This window comes from Colossoma macropomum, unplaced genomic scaffold, assembly GCF_904425465.1.
Source record: "Colossoma macropomum unplaced genomic scaffold, Colossoma_macropomum, whole genome shotgun sequence".
In the NCBI taxonomy this organism is placed as follows: Eukaryota; Metazoa; Chordata; class Actinopteri; order Characiformes; family Serrasalmidae; genus Colossoma; species Colossoma macropomum.
Window position 1 is genome coordinate 34,548,870 of NW_023494791.1, and position 20,074 is coordinate 34,568,943.

The following is a 20,074-nucleotide window of genomic DNA, read 5'->3' on the forward strand; positions in this document are numbered from 1 at the left end:
ATTGAACCGAACGTTCGAATCATCGATCCGGAAGAATCGGGTCTGTGAACTGAATCGAACGTCGCATCGTTAATCGCTAACACCTCATACTCGCCTTACCTGCCTGACGGTTACCTTCTTAACCTCGCTCGTCTCGTGCACGCGCAATCTACCCCCCTTCCCCATTGCACTCGGTGCAGTAGGAGGGGCCGATGACGTAGCTCACTCTGGGCATTTTTTTTATTTTTTTTGCGTAGCAGTCTGCAGTCGCCAGGCTCCCAACGCATGCTCGCACACACACTCGCGCGCAGATAAAGAGCTAGTAACCCTTTCGAGCCATGTGTACGACACCCGAAACTCGCTGACAGGATCTTTTCGGCTTTTGTTTTCGTTTTGTTTCTTTTCTTTTTTTTCTTTCCTCCTCCTCCTCCTGCCAGCGCGTGATGTGCGCAGCACAGAGCTCAAACTAGTGGACTAGTGGACGAGCAGCGCGCGCGCGCGAGAGAGAGAGAAAGAGAGAGAGAGAGAGAGGAGCAGAAACAGGAGGAGAAACTTCAGCTGTTGGATTAAACGGAGCGACGGAGACACCTGACAGCACCTGGATGTCTTAATTAAGGTAAAGTGGACGCGCGCCGCAGCGGTAGATTCGGTGTCATGTGAAATGTAAGTCTGCTTTTTTGGGGGGACGCATTCGAGTTTAACTTGTCGTGTTTAGGAGCTGAAGCTGAGCTTGGGAACTTGCTTGCATCGCTGAGGAGGTCTGTTTGCACTGCTACCGCACTTTAAAGTGACAACAACGGTCCTAGCAGCGTAATATTGTAATAACATTGTTATAAGAGTCCTGACATCTCAACCAGTCGTGTTGACATCCTTTGCAAAAGCGTCCGTTTGTGCTGGATTTAACAGAAAGCGGTCCTGTCTGCCGCTTTAAACTTTGAACGGCTCCAGTGCACTGGCTGTGCATCTCTATCAGCTCGCATTCAGTCAGTACTGCATTCGTCTTTTGCGCGGATTGCACTGATTTGATGTGCAAGTTCGCTGCTGATTCAGTGCGACTCCAAGTTGAGCGCACGACTTTTTTTCTGTTTGCTTGCATTAGACTGAAAGAGAAAACAGACGCGGTGCTCAGCGGAGCGCTGCGAAGGAAGGCAGCTCCGTTCCGCGCCGTTTGACAGTCGCCACCGTTTCCCCCTCCGCTGCTACTGCGCGATCTCGCGGTCAAAATCGGGCGCCAGCGCATGCATGCTCACACGGCAAGCCATAACGCGTTGCATACAGTGTCGTCGTATCGACGTTGCGAGCCCCCGTTTGCGGGAGTTTGCGATATAATCAACTGCGTCACTGTCACAAGCGTGGAAAAGTAGCCCGGAGGTTGCTCGGCATTGCGTGCAGCGCCGCGCTGCTTCACTGGAAACTGAGCAAAAGTTTCACGTGCGGCGTGCATATCGCCTGCTGTTATTATATTTGGAAGCAATGCTGTGTGCACGAGCCTCGTAAACAGCAGCGAATAAACTTCTGGGCGACGGTCGGTCTGCTCGTGTCCAGCACATCGGAAAAAAAAATTGGGTAAGAAACTACGTCATGGGTTTAAAGTCGTACTGTCCTGTGCAACAGCTCGCGATTAAATGCAAGACATTAAAATGCATTCAGCGCTGACGCTCACTTGTGATTTAAACTTTTATTGACGTATAGCCTGCACGCACGAGACTATTTATTTATTTATTTATTTATATATTTATATTCATTTTTTGACTGTCTCATCGCATTCATGATGCATGTCGCTCAGGCAGAGAGCGCTGATCTGTGGTGGTTTCTCCAGCCCCTCCCCTAAAAAACCCGGGACGGCTCCTACTTGTTTTCGTCCGACTTTGGAGCACTAACACAAGCACGCGCACACTGCCGCGCTCTAAACTTCTGCTGTCAACTTTGTTCTGAGCCTCTTGGCTGCAACTGCAGGGGCCCCTATGTGAGGCCATAGTTCTAAAACTACATAACTTACATATTAGTTTCACAGTACATCACTTACTGAATAATAAGTCTTAAGCTGAAGAACTGAATAGTTTAAGGGGTTTGGGGGGGGATTTAAGAGGTTAAAACTTTGTACTATTCAAATTATTATGTGGCTTGTATTATTGTTGTAATTACACCACAAAGGTTCTTGAGGGATCTTTAATAAAGGCAATGGTTAATATATAGAACCACGACAACTCAAAGGACCATGGTTCTTTGCGTGACCAAATGGCTCTTGTTTATGATTGACACTGTGTTGTGTATGAGTCTTTTAAAAGTGGTCCTAAGTATTACCCAAATATGGTGCTGGTAACTATGCAGTACAATCTGAGGAAATATGTCTATATGAATTTATTTAAATTTGTACCACGCTCAAGTCTTTTTCAGCAAGCGTGCCTGAACTTTTGCATAGGACTGTGTATTGCATTGTGGATTGTTTGTGTTAAACTAACAAAACTGTTAAAGTGCAAAAAAATAAAAAAACAAATAAAAAACGCATTCTCGCCTTCTCAGATGAGCTAATTAATACATTTAGCATTTTTGTTGACATCTGTCGTCCTAAGACAGCTGTTTAGTAATGAAAACCATGTTTAACACATTCTGAGAAAAGACATTTAGCACATGCCGATCAAAAAGAAAAAGAAAAAATGTATATTCTCACCCAAAAGTAATCGCATTTTCTTAACTTTCTTACACCTGACAGGTTTATCAAATGATCCAGGCATGGAGACCAAAAGATACCAAAGTTTCTACGAAGGTACAGACACCGAAAACAGATGGGCCCAGGTGCCAAGATCTATGGAGTTCTGCTGCACGGCAGAGGAGGGCAGCCTAATGAACAGTGATGTCCTGATGGACATTGTGAATGGAGGCAGTGCATCCAATGCCCCAGTGTCCACCTGTAAGGACAGCGGTGAAAAGAAGGCTGAGGCACTGATACTTCGGCTGAATCCGAACCAGCCACTCGGCTTGCCCGCATTCAACAACTCCCTTCGCAACCGCAAACCAGAAGCAGACTCTAAAGAGCTCTCCAAAACGGTTGCTGAGTCTATGGGCCTGTATATGAACGCTGCCAGAGAGGCTGAATTTGCCTTTGGTCAGCAGGGTCCTGCTGCAGGGTGCCAGGGCAGCCCTGCGAAAATGTACCCTCTGTGTGGCCAAGGAATTGAGGACAATCGATCTGGAGCTGTGGGGAGCCCCAATCTGAAAGCTCCACCAACACCATTCCCAACCATGTCTCAGCTCTCCAATGGGGAGTGTGTCGTAGGCACTGCGCCAGCACCTTCCGCCCTGGCCACGGCTCTGTCCAGCCCTATTGAAAACTCCAGCAACATCTCCAGCCCTACTGGAAACAACATGGTGACTTCCACCACCAGTCCCACCTACTTTGGCGCCAGCTGCCCCTCCATTGGCAGCCCAGCAAGTTTGGGTCCACTCGGTTCAGGCCTGGCCCCAGGCCACCGCCTCAACTCCAGCACCTGCAGCCCAGTAGAATCCAGCACAGTTGGATCTCCACCACTGGCAAGCCCCTTAAACGTGATGAAATCGCCCATCTCAAGCCCTCAGAGCATGGGAAGCGTGAGGACGCCCCCGTCCTGCAGCACCAACATAAGGTCGTCCGTGTCCAGCCCTACAGGAAGCGGTAGCAACCAGAGGCCATCCATGTCCAGTCCGCCCACTGCGGGTTCCATGGCCATGTCTAGTCCCAGAAACCCCTCCAGGAGCTTCTCCGTCTCAAGCCCACCCAGCGGCCTGGGTTTAGTCCAGAATGATGTCCACAGTCCAGAGGTCAGAGAGCCTGACTTCAAAGGCTTTGAGTTCCCCAAAGTGGAGAACATAGATGGGGAGATCTTTAACGTAGGCCTGGACTCCATGGGGATGATCAAGTACATTAAGAATGAGCCAGACACCGATTACAGGAGTATGTGTCTGGGCGGTGGCAAAAGCAACATGTCACATTCACCGTTTATCTCTCAGATTAAGATTGAGCCGAACCGAGAAATGACTTGCACAAGCGCGCGCTATGGTGAACATACACAGCACCCCATGGGGCTCTTCCCAGGCTCAGAGACCTTGAGGGATAATATCGATGAATACAGTCTCTCTGGGATTCTGGGACCTCCCATTTCTTCTCTTAATGGCAACTATGAGCCTGGTGTGTTTCCTAACAATGACCTGCCCAAGGGGATTAAACAGGAGACCAATGATGGCAGCTATTACCAAGAGAATAATAACGTGCCCGCGTCGGCTATTGTTGGCGTTAATTCAGGTGGACATTCATTTCATTACCAGATCGGAGCTCAAGGAACAATGTCGTTTTCGCGGCACGACGTGCGGGACCAGACAAACCCCTTGTTGAATCTAATTTCTCCAGTTACCGCGCTAATGGAGACATGGAAAACACGCCCAGGCCTGTCGCAAGGCCCCCTGTCCACCCGAGCAGACGGCTACCCGGGCCCCGGCTGCCTCTCAGACAGCATGGCAAGGTAAGGGGCAGGAAATGTGGGGATTTTTTTATGTGAGAAATATGAAGTGACAAAGTGGTGGCATATATTACACAGTTACAAGGTAGCTGTTAATTCACATTGCAAGCAGTTTCTGTAAGGTTGTGATTTTTGTTGCCTGCATAATCATGTGCTTCAGATAGTTTTATGACACTTATATTTGTGAAATGCTTGGTAGTGTTTTATTGGCTGTTTTGATACATTTTTTTCAGTCTTCGTATAAAGAAGTCCTATAAATTGGTATGTCTAATTTATTTTGGCATTCCAGGTATGAATATTGAGTTCTTTTCAGGCTTGCATACTTTGCATAAATGAAAAATTATTCCTAAGCTTTTGCACATGCATAGCATAATTTCATGGAAAATATTTCAGAGAATCAAAAGTAAAACTGTCAGAGAGCAACAAAAAACAGATCGTGCATGTACACACATAGAAACAAGAGTTAGAAAGAAGCTGGCTTTAGCTAGAGGAGTAGATTGATATTGTAGTACTTGTTCTGTTTAGACTTGGGCTGGTATCATTCTGGGTGATGGGTTAACAACAATATGTTTGTTTTTTTAGTTTAAATAATTAATTGCCATAATACAAATACTGACTTTTGTTATTAAACACTTTATGGTCTATAATCATGGTGATGGCTCATAGAAGCAAAGTTTTGGTCTATATGTGTAACTATTTATTATACGCTTATTAGGAGGTTTCACAGAAACCCTCTGCCATACAAATGTATTACTTCATGGGTTTATGGCTTTCATTATGTAGCTGCATCATAAATAATTAACACCTGCTGACACACTTTTTTTGCTATGCAGAGACAACGACATAAACAGTCAGGGTGGAGTGCCCAAATAAAAACAAACAGTGGAAGAGAGGGAAAGGGGGGAGGTCAGTGTCAACGAACGTAAATATAACAGGGTAAAACAGAGGCTGCACACCTTTTACTTTGACCCAGTTGTTCGGCCAGCGCTTCAGTGGTCAATAGTTACAAAAGGCAACACTAGAATCCAGGAAAATAAAACAAAACAGGGCGGCCATAAAGTAGCTTGCATCTGGGCCATTGCTGGGATATTATGTGAAGTGGTTATGTAATCTCGGAGCACAAGGCAGAGCAGTACTTTGTTTACACTGAATCAAAAGATAAGGTACTGTACGTGGGTTTGAGTACTGGCCTGCCACCGCCTGTACTATTCTGGGCAGACAACTGATCCGATATACTATCTGCTGATTATTGAAGTCATAAATGTACAGGTTGCATAATTTTTATGAGCTTGCATGCTGCCGGAAGTCTTAGACAATGCTTTAAAGCCCAACTCCAAGCCCTGCAGGGCCATGGCATCAGTTAGTTTTCCCAGTTCTAATATACTTGATTCATCTCATCAGCTACTGATGAGCTGGATCAGGTATGAGTCACTATTTTTACAATCATTTTATCTAAAATGACTTACAGTACAGGGGAAGGGCTTCATTTGTTCCAGCCCAATCAGTATATGTGCTCCCTGGCAATCAAACCATGACTGCTAGCTGTTACCGCTATATTGTGAAAAAACTTTTTTCCATTTTCTTTTTTTTTTTACTTTGTTGCATAATTTGAACACTCCAGTTACTCCAGAGTTTAAATTTCATGATAAATAGACCAATAGAAATGGTACAGAATTACTTGGAAAAAAGTCTAGTTGTATTAACTAACTATTAAGGTTTTCCATCTCCTGTGAAGTTACAGTGTTGGAGATATGAGGTTTTGTTCAGACAGCAGGGTTATGTTAAACCATGCAGTCCAGGATCGGTCCAGGAAAGCTGATCTGAGAGCAGCACTGCCTTTTCAGTACAAAGATGCAAGATACAATATCCAAGCATGAACATTTTTAATGTAAGCACATTGATATTACAGTACAAATGAGCTGAGCTATCATGCAGTAATAAGTGTCTCTGTGGAAAATGTTTAAGTACCCCGACTTGAGTAAACCTATGACTCGTTTGGGTTCACTCACTCTATTACTGCCCTGCACGTTGCCGTCATGTTTCAGATTTCTTTGTTTATTGTCAAATCATCATCTTCCAACACTCCTTCTATATGTTTAAAGTTAAATGTTAGCTGGCTGTAGCCAGTTTTCGCGATATCATTATGTGTTACTTATTATGTTATGTTACATAATAACATGTAAAAATACTTGCTACTATATTACAAATAATATCGTCTGTGTAGTTAGCCATGTATGCACGGCGCCCACTGAAGCTCTACTGTAGTTACCGGCCCAAAGGTCTGCTGGGTAGTCTTAAACTGACTAGCAGATTGACCAAAGACCTCACAATAAATAGTTTAATTGGCTAATCAAGGGGTCAGGCACTAAAATCGAAGGTATTCTCTCAGTCCGTTTTGTCCCATGACATCGACAAGAACCACCTATTTTGAGAGAAAAAGGGCGTTTGACTGATGAGCAAACAAAGCAACCACAGACCATTGTTTTAGCACGACGGTTAGAAGGCTGTTTTCAAAAACAGGCAATGCAGATAACCAATCGGAATGCAAGTGACAAAGTCCCGATAGTAGTGACCAGCTTAATTTACTATAGATATCAGACACTCATCCTCATGTGGGTCGGCATCTGAGGCTAACACTACATCAAAGGTAAGATTTGCACTGGCTAGCCAATGCTATTGTGAGGTTACATTTGTGCATAGCAGTAGCAGTGGCTTTGAACGAAGCTACAAATGGCAACTGTGCTATAAAATAGAGCTGGGCAATATGACAATATTTATAATTATCATGATCAATTATGTCACAGTATGCTTTTCTGAACAAAACCTTGTATTTCCAAAATGGTAACTTTACAGGAGAAGGAAAAAACACACTTTACTTTTAATGTAAGTCAATGGAACCAGGCGGTTTTCCGGGGAGTTTTGGCATGTTTCATTTACATGTAATGTAATGTCAAAAACTGAAAAGTGATGAAAATGAAGATATGAGGTTTTGTTCCGATAGCAGCAATATTGTGGATATCATCAGTACTTAAAAGAGCATAATAAGAGCATAATTAGTCTTGTATTATTGAATTTAGTGCAGCACAGTGTGTGAGCACTACTTTTTCTGTCCTAGCTTACCACATGTCAGAAAAAAAATAAGTATCATGACACATCTTGTATCATAAAAAAGTTTTGTGATATTACATTTTAGCTACATCACCCACCTCTACTTCATCACAGTACAAACTCAGTCTGCCTTTCTGCCTGTGAGGCTGACTGAGGAGTAAGACTGAACATGTGATGGGTTTAGTGTCTCCTGGAATGTGTATCTCTTTGATGCTATTCTGGAAGAGAGCAATTGCTATGAGACTAGCCCGCTAGCTCTCATGTGCTCCAAAACAGTTAGCCAGGCACTCATTCAAAATAGCATTAGCAAGTCATGCATGTCCGCTAAAGCCGGCTAATGATTCCAGTAGCAGAAAAGAGCTTTTAAAGTGTAGCTGCCCAACCGAAAGCACTTTTGAAGGCACTGCACCATAAGATAAAACATTACTCTTAACCGTCTATTTAGCTGTAATTTGACTAAATAATGACTGTTGCTAATTTAAAGGATAGTTTTGTCTGTCAGTCCTGTCAGTCTTTTTCTATACACTTAAAGAATGGTTCTTCAAGGGTCCTTTAGTAAAGGCAATGGTTCTGTTTAGTCCTATGTGTTCTTTATAGAAGCATTTTATGCTTAAGTGGTTCTTTGCATGGTGAAATAGTTCTTCAGATTATGGAGAATGTGTTGTATATTGGGAAAACAGGTTCTTCTGTTGTCACAAGCTTAACGTTGTAACAGCAGGAGAACCCTTTTTGGTGCTAGATAGAACCATTTTCAGAAAGTTTAGAAGAACCATATACAACACATTTTCCATCAGTCTGAAGAATCATTTCACCATGCAAAGCACCATTTAAGCATGAAATGGATCTATATAGAAGTCTAAATAGAACCATTGCCTTTACTAAAGAACTCTTGAAGAACCTTCTTTTCAGAGTGTGTACATTTCATCATTTATATGAAATAAATCACCCTATTTTAAGTGTTTTGTGTTACTGAAGAAGGAAGGCTATGATTCCCACCGTGTAGCTGTAAGAGTACTTTGTGTAGGCCTATAGCTACTGAGCAGTGGCAGATTATTTACATTTGCCATTTACATAGCTGTCCCAATGCTATTTAAATGGTGAGACAGTTTTTGCGTGCAGCTTAAAGGGAATGGAATCATGTAAATGAAGGCATCCCATTCAAATCTCCTCTTAACTGTATTACCTTATTTGACCCTCTCTTCCTAAACAATTCTGGTCTTGTTGAATGGGAAATATTTGCTGACTCATGATTAAAAGAAATCCATGTGCTCAAAAAGGCCTAACAGTAAGAATAATTAGCCCCTGAGTGTAGGACATAATGAATTCGATTGTTCTTTTCGTTATGGCTGCATGACTTTGCTGGGTTTAGGTCAATAGGCACCACAGTCTGAGCCAAATATGAGTGAGTGATAGCAGTGAGAGACTAAAACAGAACCTTTCTTTTTACTTTAAAAAAAAGTTTTCAACATTTTTAACCCTTTAAAATGCATAGTTGACATTATTTGTGTTATTAAAACGGACAGTATCTGTTTCTGCTGTGTTGATTCTGTTGGATTCTGTAGGAAATAAAATCTAGGCTATATGCTGGGTAATGTGTACATGTTCTGCTGTTGTGAGTAAACTGCTAACCTCAAAATGTATAAAGTGCTCCTGAATTTTAACCAATGTGGACAAAAACTACCCCTTAAAATTTATTTGTTGTAAAATTCCTCTTTTGAAGACTAAGTTAAGGATTAAGTTCAGTGGAGCCGATCAGAGATCAGCATTTAAATGAATCACTGATCAGGAATCGCTGCAACAGGCAGGCCAGGGGCCTTTAAACTACAGAGCTAAAACGCTAAAGGACTGCAGCCGCTAAAGCGTGGCAGTATGTAGCCACTTCTACCACGCAATCTGTTGCAATCAGACTCAGGGCTAGTCCCGGAGCGGCTGTGGCGCTGATTCAGCAATTCCTGAGGTTTAAGGGGCAACTAGCACCCGGAGCGGATAACAGGGCCTGAAGGGGGGAATGATACGGCAGTTACCTTGAAGGCGACCCATATGGCGGGAGTCAGAGTGCTGCCGACGGATCAGAGACGTGTCCTCAGTCTAATGAGATCCAGCTTAGCTAGAATGTCACACTGGATGACAGTCAGAGGCGGGGTGGCCCAATGCCATGTTGGCTTCAGCTAGCTTACAGCGCGGCGCTATATGCCTAGATACACACACAAATCTCTCTCACTCTCTTTTTCTCTCTCTATTTTCTCTTTCGCGCTCTCTTTTTTCTCTTTCTGTCTCATATTTTTGCTCCCCCTCTTTTTCTCTCTTTCTTTCTCTTTCTGTCTCGTATTTTTGCCTCTCTCTTGTTATCTCGCTTGTTCTCTCTGCTTTTGCCTACTCTTATTATTTTCTCTTTTCTCTCTCTCTGCTCCTTCTCCTTCTTTCTTTCTTTCTTTCTTTCTTTCTTTCTTTCTTTCTCACTCCTACTTTTATCTGCACTATCTTTCTTTCTCTATACTACTTTTATCTCTACTATCTTTCTTGCTCACACTTACTCTCTTTACTTTTTCTTCTTTTTATTTTTCTCTCCCACTTTTTGCCTCTATCTCTCCTCTTTCTATCTCTTACTTTTTCCTTTGCCTTTTTAAATTCTCTCTTTTTCTCTCACACTTTGTCTCTTCTCTCTCACTCTCTCTTTCTCTCAGATCATGCTTGTCTCTCTCATTTTCTCCGATTATGCTTCTCTCTCTCTCTCTCTCTCTCTCTCACTCTCCTTTTCTTTCTTGAATATTTGCTTTCTCACTTGTAACCCCCCTCTTCCTTCCCTTTCTCTCAGTTTCACTTCATCTCTCCTTTTTTCTCAGCATCGCTCCTCTGCCTCCTCCTGCGTCCCTCATCCAGCGGGCCATCAGATGTATTACAGAAGCCTTTTGTTGCTCACAGATCTTTGATATCTACATTAAACAACACGCATTACTGAATCAGTCACAGATTATGTAATAGCTCAGAAAAGATAAACAGAGGGAGGAAGAGAGCGAAAGAGAGGGAGAGGCAGACATTGCGGTGGGGGAGAAGAGTCATTCATTTCAGCTGTTCATTCACTGTTCCAAAAGCATGAGCGGTGTGTTTTTTGAACAACAGGCCTGTAAATTACCCACAGCACGCTATAACGGGATCATTTTTTGTGACAGACGTGTGAATGCATGAAAGGGCAGAAGTGTCAGGCCTCTCATCAGTTCACATTTGTACATGCTTAAGGGTCACGTTTGAATGGCAGCGCAGCCACAAGCTACAGCATGTCTGATCTAACAAGGATCGTGAGAAAAAAAGGTTCAGTTTGCAGAGATATTCACTCCAAGTGGGGATGAGTGATGTCGGTTAAAAATCATATCATGATATTTTTCTTTAACTGTACAATATCAATATGGTACTAAGATATACAATAAAAAAATAAAGGCTTATGCTATGGCCACACCCACTCTAAAATGACTGGGCTTTTTTTTTCTAGGAGTTGCGATTTTTGGGGCTTATTTTGTTAAAGAGTCGAATGGAAGCCATTGAAAATGTTCTGTTGGAGAGCTTATTTATGTGAGCCAAACCAGTATGTGTAGTATATAATTAGAGCTTTGTAAAAAAAGACATTTTTAACACAAAATGTTGAAAATAAAATCAAATTTTGACCCCAGAATTGGAAATGAAAATATATTGAACCTGAAAATATATGCATCATTACACCTGTAGTATCCACAACATGACAAAACGCACATCATGGGACAGTATATTCACTAGAGCTACATTACTTTTTCATTCACTTTTAAACCTGTCTACCTCCCACCCCTTGCTGTAAGTGATACACAACTTGGTCTGGGTATTGTGAAAAAAATTACCAACGTCTATGCCAGTACCTGATTCTGGTACTGATTTCTGAACAATACTTTTTCCAGTACCAAAACCAAAAGTATGTGTGGTCTAAACCAGAAATGTGTGTGAGTTGCTGGAAGTGGGTATATTTACTGACCTCAACAGTCTGCTGACCAACCAATAAGTTCTTACGTTATTAACATGCATACTGAATGTAATTTCAACAGCCAATCAGTGGTCTAGATCTTGAGACTAAGACTTACCACTTAGGTACTGATATATGGTACTGAATGATACTGAATCTTTCAGCGTTTGGTAGTATTGAAGTAAGTTGTTGGTACCACACGTCTACTGAATTTCGATACCCAGCCCTGTATGGATCATTCTGCCATATTGGTTGAAGTCTTTAGTTTAAAACACATTTTGGGCTTTTAACTGACTTGGATTTTGGACTAAAATCCAATAATGATGATTTTGTATATATATTAGCTTACTATCTCAATTAATGCCTTATGGTTAAATAAATAATAACATAATCCTTGTGAATATCTAGATTATCTAAATATAAAGGTGTGAATACCTTAATCTTTTGTGTATTTATTTTATTATTTCTATGGGATTACAGTTTGAACTAATTCAGTAGAATGGTCCGTGTACTACTTGATGATGGCGTTGTCAGTAGAGCATGAGGTGAAAACGCTCGCTCATGTGCTACGTGTATTTGCTTCCTGTATCTAGTTTGTCTCTTTTGAAAGGCAACAATCAATATATTTGAAACCCATGGACACTTCTGTCCTTATTTTCCCTTCTCTGGCTATGTTTAGCTCTGTGGTAAACAGGGGAATGGTTTTAATTAAAAGTGTCTGCTCATCGGAGGAGCCTTGATGACTCAATGTGAAAGCTCTTCCTCAAAAGAGAGAGAGAAGGAGAGAGATTTGGGATTTTTCTGTAATTTCTTTTCCTTAAAATGCAGCTTACATGCCCCTTTGAGTCTGTTCCCTCACGTAACCTATTAAATTTGCATTGAACAAATGAGATTATTCCGGATTATTCCTTCTATCGTGCTCCGTGTGTTATTATGGGTTGAAAATATGTATTCCGTTGAGGCAGATTCTCTTTCGTCACCCGTATTCCCATCTTACAATCGCTATGTGGCTATTAAATAAATAAATAAATAAATACATGTTAAAAAAACACACTATTACAAGTCGACCTACTTTTATGTGCAGGATTAACTTGTGATTTTTTCCCCCCCTATTAAATCTTGTTCCAATCTATTTAGGCTATGTTTAGCGGCTTGGTTTTATTGGGCATTGAGGACATTATGTGTGGGCTACGGTTCATTATGACTGCACATTTAGAGAGTAAGCTAGCTGATCCTGAACCTTAGCCATGAGCTGTGTATATGACAAGACCATGTCAACTGCTTGACGGTACGTTTACAGCTATAGCATGCTTATGGCACTGAATATATTCGTATATGTGTTTTTAAAGCACCACATCTACAGTAAGTCTAAAACTATATCTACCGTCTTCAGTATATAGCAGCTACAGCTCTGTATACATTTACAAAAAGTCTTAAATATACCTTACAGCACCTGTCATAAACCTGTCGCCGTAGTCTTCAGCATACCACAGCACCAGCAGTGTATAAATATATATACTCTGTATAGTCCTTATGCATACTATAGCTACATGCATATATAATGTGTACATTGAGTGTGCAGTGTAGGAATGGACATAGCTGTTTAAACTCATTTCAGGACTGGTTTACTTAAATGGACACTCCGGTCAACATGAAAAATGTAACTACACCACTACATCTGTTGTAAACATGCCTACTCACCCCTTACAGTGGTGCCAGAGTAGTCTCTAGAGTGAGATTTTAAGTTTACAGACTAGAAAACCCCCCGTCTGATGATGTGCTTTGAAGGTTTGAGGAAGATTACAAGCACTGTAGGCCGATGCTTGAGGGTGGGCTGTTTGAGATGCTTTTTCCGGCTAGCTGGCTAGTGCAGAAGAAAGCCAGATAGCTAACTTACTGCTGGGAAGCCGGATATCATGTCTTCATTCATTAGTCACTGTACCAGTGGTTATGCTAAGCTTTAAGATCTTCTTTATCGCTGTGGTCGTATGACATGTTTGCATAATGCATGCTGGGAATTGTAGTCATGGGTAGAAACATGAAAATGATACAAAGTCGTGAATTCTGTCAAACCAGTGAGGCTGAGGGATGCAATACTACACTACACAGAGTACTATATAGCATGACAAATAACATATAAAATGGTAGGTTTAGGCTGTAATATCCCTTTAATTTAATGTAATATTCCTTTAAATTGTAATATCCCTTTAAAACAATATAAGTGTAAATACAATGAATTGTGTATTATTTATAACAGCAGATGTTCAAGTGAAATCCGTTGACAGTGTCTTATTCCGTTGGCTGATTTTGAGAAATAATGCACATAATTGTTTTTTCAAGAAACAAATTTATTTGCCAAAGGAATATGACAATTTCACTACATAAAACAAGTAAACTGTCTAAGCGTAGGTGAATTGATCTTACAGTAGTCTTAAAACAATCTCAAAGAGAGAAGTATTGGATATTTTGACTTTATATAAGATGATTACACTTGCCAAGATACCATTTTCTGCAGTGTAGGTCAAAATAAAAACTCTTCAGTGTTCTGCAGCCACAGCTGTGAGCTGTATACGTTCTATATGTAACCCAGCACAGTGTGTGTATGTGTGTGCATGTGCAGAGTTTTTTCTCCAAGCCAGAGCGGCCGTGTCGGAGGAAACAGCGGCGAGGAAGCAGCCAGGCAGGAGGAAGGGAACGCTTTGCACTGGAAGCGGGCCAAATTTCAATGTTCCTCCGTCAGATGAAAGGGCATATCCCTGAGAGAGCTTTAATAAGCTCTTAATTGTATGTTCTTCTACAAAATTAATGGACGGCATTGATTTGATTAATTCAGACGCGGCAGGATACTAATATCCAATTAAATCTCGACCTCGCAGAAGCTGCCCAGTACGTACATGATGGCTACAGGCAGGGCTAGTACTGCGGCTCGTTTAGGGCCGAGGTGGAAACACACACACACACACACACCTGCTTCACCTTGGCGAGTGTCTGCTTTTTGTGTAAGTAAATTTAGTTTTTAAAGCGAAGGTTTTTAACCTGAGATGCATTTTTTGTTTTGGGTTTGCAGGCAGTTACGTAATCGCCTTCTTCAGTGATTTTTTTTTATAATACAGCAGCAGTTTAAAAGCAATTGTTCAATGAAAAAATCTAATGGATATAATTTTCCTCTTTCTCCAAATGTACTCAGTCATCTAAGACATGTTTGTTAAGTTTTACGCTGAAGCTATAAAGCTGTTTATAATTAACAAGTATTAAAGCTTATACCTCACCATTTAGGACTGTGTAAACTGCATGCACAAATCATCCACCATCTCAGCCTCATCCACACGCCTTATAAAATCTGATGTTAGAAGTCTAAAGAAGAGCACTGTGAGCATGCAGACTGCGCAAAATATAGAGCAAAGCTGAAGCAGAGATTTTTCAACAAATTGACAATGACGTGTTATAAACACAGTGACTTTCTCTTGCGGCCTTCAGACCTTTGTAATTCCATATCTCCCTCAGATTCAAATCCGATTTCTGCCAGAAAATAAAAGCTTCTAAAGCGAAAGAAAGCCTGCCACTTTCTGGGTTGTTTACGTTGCAGTGGTTATGCCACTGTCTCAGAAACTTCTGCTTTATATTGATCAAGCAAAGAAGGTTTTTTCCACTTTGGTTAATGCTTATCTTTAGAATCATTAGTTAATTTTGCTATTTGCAGTCGAGTTTACACCCCATTTAATAGAACAGAAAGTAGTCCATTCTGATTCTTCCTCACCATAAATTTCATTATAAACGTTATCACCCTAAAATACCCCAAATTGCTGAACGCACAGAAACAATCCACTTATCAGCTGCATTTCAGACAAAGTTTGGCACTTTCAGTAAATGAAAACGTGTTTGCTGACTGTATGGCAAAATGTTGTCTATAAAAATGGACATTCCACATAGCTTAAACAGTTGTGGCAGCCATTTTTAGGCCTACAGTGCTAATCAGTGGAATATAAGCTTTGATTACTTATTAATAACATAGACTCGTACTGTCAGTCCAAAAATGAAGCACTTCAGACACCAAACATATCTTGGCTGATGAACCATTTTTAGGGTAAGGGAGAGATTTTTATTCTAGCTTTTGCTGAACTATCACTTCAAACTGAAGAATTTGTGGATTTGTAGTCCGTGTTAGGCCACGCACTGGTACGATCACATCATCAAAGGCTTTGGTCAGGCCAAACACGTCAGTCGGTCTTGGAGTGACTGTGTTAAGCACGTGGCCTATATTTACTTTCGTCACTGCGACATCAGAACATCCTGAAGTGTCAGTCCAGGAGTGATTTGCGAGCTGTGAAAGTCCTTTCTGTGGGACGCCAGCTGATGAGTCAACTCAACAAACTTCTGTTTCTTTTAAAACAATGAGCATCCACGAGGGATGCCAATAACAGTTAAAGAGTTTTTAAACAATGGCAGAAAGTCCTAAACAACTACAGCTATCAGTTGAAAAGCTCCAAAACAACTCATTTTTCAACTGATACCTGGAATACAGCCGTAACATGATTACAGCACATTTACATATCGTCGCTGTTAAAAAAAACAAAAAAAAACGTTCTTAACTTTTAGTGAAAGTTAAAGTAAAGGAGTTTGATTACAGGTGATTTTGGCAGTTTTTGTTGGAGCTTTTCAACTGATGGCCATAGTTGTTTAGTCTTCATTTCTAGACATTTTAACATATTTTAAGATATATTATCTAGCAAAATTGTCTTATTGGATATTTTTTTTACCGCATAATCATTGCCAATAGAAAGCAATTTCTCTATTTAAAATGACTTAAAACAAGTAAATCCAGAAATTAGTTGAATAATTTTATAATATTCTTACGAAAGCCAGAATACAGAATGAGAAACTTTAGATATAACTAAGATTTAAGATGATGTCACTTGCTGAGATTTATTTGCAGTGTAAATCATATTTGCAGCATGAATATGGCCAGATACAATAAAGTGTAATAAAAAAAAGTTAGCAAGGGCAAAGATACAGTCAAAGTGTACTCACAGAATAAGGTTGCTTTAAAATATGTAAGCAATATATCTACATAAAATAAGCCTCATGTCTATTGCCTGTTCATAAAACTGCTCACAAATACTTGAAGTGAAATATGAATTGTACCATTCTATTCTTGTTCAAGTTACAAGAGGCTTCAGACTGATGTGATAGAAATTTTGCCCAGATTTATTTGAAAAGAAAATCAAGTCTAGCCCTGAAAAATGGCTCTCAACTTAAATTACCACCCTCAAACTAACTGTGGCACAGTGATAGTGCTGTTACGGAAAAAAGTGCCACATTCTCTTAGAGCTTAGTGCGCATGCCTCCACACACACGCACACGCACACGTGTGCACACACTCACAGACAGCACTGGGCTGGCACACTAATAAAAGTGTAGTTCCTGCACGCTTGGGATCTGGGCTCAGAATGGCTGTCCTCGTTTGAACTTCTTGCTTGGCGAAACTGCGCCACATTTCTGTGAGGTAGAGGGAGAATCTCTCAGACTGAGAACTGTAACCTACACTGCCTATCCTGCTTCAGCACTCACAGCATAGCCAAGCTGCATTAAATAACACCAGCAGTTCAGCCAGGATTCAAATTTACATAATTATCTCAATCACAATTATCCCTTATCTCAAATGTCAATCAGCCAAGACATGTTTAATGTCCGATTGCTTTGTTAGTTTTGAGCAGGGGCTACAAGGCAAATGTAGCTAACAAGGCATTTAAGCTAATATGTTGTCATTTATCATACTAATTGCAGAGTTAAATCATTACACACTAACCTCAACCCTTGTGGAGCTGTTTAGCAGTCTCAAATAGTCTTGCTTATGTGATTTCTGCCTGTTAGCCATGAAATCAACAAATGAATGTTAGCATAGCTAAAAGCAAAAGTAGCAGCCTTCTTGAAGCCTGATTTCTTCGATACAGTCTGTACAGTATTTTTGTATAGTCCAGTACTTTTCTGTTATTTTCATACACAATGATGCTAAATGATGGGATAGCTTCCACTGCTTGTTAGCTTGTTAGCTACATTAGCCTCATAACTAAAGAAGTAATTTTGCTCTGGTTTCTGCTCATTTGTTCTTTAAGAAGAAGTGTTGTTTGCAAGACTGGGAACCTAAAATAAATTATGTTTTTCACTTAGTTAGCCAGTGTAAATACATATAGATAAAGCTAACATACAGATGAAAAGAGCACCTATGTGGAAGAAAATTATATATTTGCTCATATTGCTCACATGAAAAATATATGTGCAGTATATGTGTAATATATGTTAGGTGGTTAAATGTATGTGCACAATATATTTATCTGTGGTGTTTTTAACTATTAAAATAAATCAATTGCAGCTGTCTTGTTCAAATACAGGTTCTAAATGGCTTTTGAAGGGTTGCCTTCAGCATCTTTAGCAGATTATGCTGGACAGTGGTCAAAATAGGCATATGGATGAATCAATAAGCAGCAAAATAATAAAAGCAATAGCAAATTTGGAAACTACACTTCCCCTCTAGTACTTTGCGGAGGAGTTTACTGTATATATGGTAGTTATGATATATACACTTATTATTTGAAACATGCAACCACTGTTGCTGTCACTGGACGCTTGTGATGAAAATTGGAAGCTGCATTCACTCTTTGAAAGTCATGTGATTTCATGTTTATGTTTCCTGTGTACACTATGAGACTAGTGTTACTGAATTACTGAAAGTCATAAATACATTCAGATGAAGCTTATTTTGTCCACTCATGAAGCTATAACAAAATAGTGTGGTTTTTAAATAGAAAGGATCTTTCTGTAGGCTCAATTTGATCAAGAAGGACAATCAGGATTAATCACAATTATCTACACAAGCAAATGTGATTAATCACAGTTAATTATTTTGTTTGAGAGTCCTGCGAATATGGATGTGTGAATGTGCTTGGTTCAGCAGTATGTATAGATGTGTGTCAGTAGGGCATCCGAGCTGCCGTTCTTTAAGGAAGCCTCGCTCTCACGGTTGCGCTTCATACAGTTGGTTGTGCATGAATGCAAAAACAAAGCACAACTTGATCATTCATGTTTAATTGGAGGTTTTGCTTGAGTGTTTCACGCTGGAGAGCTTCTCTTTGTTCCTTGCTAAACGTGTTTTAGTTCCTCCATGGATGAGGCTGAGCGAAGCAGGCGTGCAAAAAACTCACCCTTACAGCCGGAAACAGCGGCCATTAATGAAAGCACTAGGAAGAAAAAAAAAGAAAAAAAAAAAACACGTTAATTGTTCCGCATGGGTTGCTGGCAAAGTAGGTCAGGCTCAGTCTGCCTCAATTAAACGAGGGAGAGGAGAGAGACCGGAAATCGAGCAAAACTTTCCAAGTGCATTTTTACATCACCGCACATTCACATGCATAAACATGGTTACCGCACTTTTGAATGTACTTGATAAATCTTTCAGAAAGGGCAGTACTGTGGCATTGAATGTGACCTAGAAAGCGCACATATCCCCGCCCCCACACTTATGTGACAGAAACAAACGCACATTCTTTGCGCGTTGTGTGTCGGCTCTTGAGTTAAGGCCGTAAAAACACATTCCCCTTGCTGTAACTGGGCTCTAGGGCGTTGGGGTCGTAAATCAACAGGGGGGAGTTGTCAATGACACACTAACCCAGCAGGTAAAAAGACACAGGCAGGTGTCGGATGGCTCTTTATAGAAAAGACACTATATCAAGTTCATGCGCCCAAAGAGGAGTCTCAAAGACAAGACCGTGGAGAGGAAACACCAGCAGGAAACAGGGTGAGAATGGCACGGGTGTGAGAACATAACACTCAGAGTCTGGAATAACATCTCCAAACTACTCTGGATGTACTGTTGTAATGAGGGAGAGGATTTAGGAATGAGGGAGGAATGCTGGAAAAAGTTTCAGATCCATATGCATTCGTTTTAGGCACTTCTTCAGTTAGGAGTGGGCAATATTTATCATTATCATGATAAGTTATGTTACAGTATGCTTTTCTGAGTATGTCGGGAATATCAATTCTTGAAGAAGGCAGACCAACTGCATATCTCATTAAAAAGACAGTATAATTAGGCCTTTTTATGGATTTAGTTCAGCACAGTGTCAGAAAAGTTGAATAAAAATCACTGCATTCAGAATTTTTTAAAGATTTTTTTTTGTTAATGTGGTATTACTGGTTCTTTTCCTCTTTTGTAATTTATCAGACCTCAGATAAACAAAATGCTATGATATACATGTACCAAGAAAAGTCCGTGATGTTGCGTGAACCATCCATAGCAGTGCAGGCTGAAACCCAGCTGTTTGTGTGCTGTAAGTTGCATAGAATTCCGCAGTTATAGCCCTCTCAATCAAATGCAGCTTTTAAGTGGATTTCAAAGAGATACCTTAAGCACTTTCAACAGGCTGTGGTGGAAAGACCTCTCGATAAATCAACAAGCAGCAGACTAACAAAAGCAGCTGTAAAGTCAGAAGCTACAGCCTTGAGAAAGAGTTGGAAC

General features: G+C 40.7%; 1 protein-coding gene across 1 annotated transcript in view; it reads left to right on the forward strand.

Moving 5' to 3' along the window:
• The first annotated feature begins 233 nt into the window (after positions 1–233).
• nr3c2 (nuclear receptor subfamily 3, group C, member 2) overlaps positions 234–20,074 on the forward strand; it is a 144,876-nt gene continuing 125,035 nt past the window's right edge. Inside the window, exons 1-2 of the mRNA XM_036574911.1 lie at positions 234–595; positions 2,693–4,475. Coding sequence (XP_036430804.1) covers positions 2,713–4,475 — 1,763 coding nt within the window. The 5' untranslated portion in view covers positions 234–595; positions 2,693–2,712. The remainder of the gene's footprint in view (positions 596–2,692; positions 4,476–20,074) is intronic.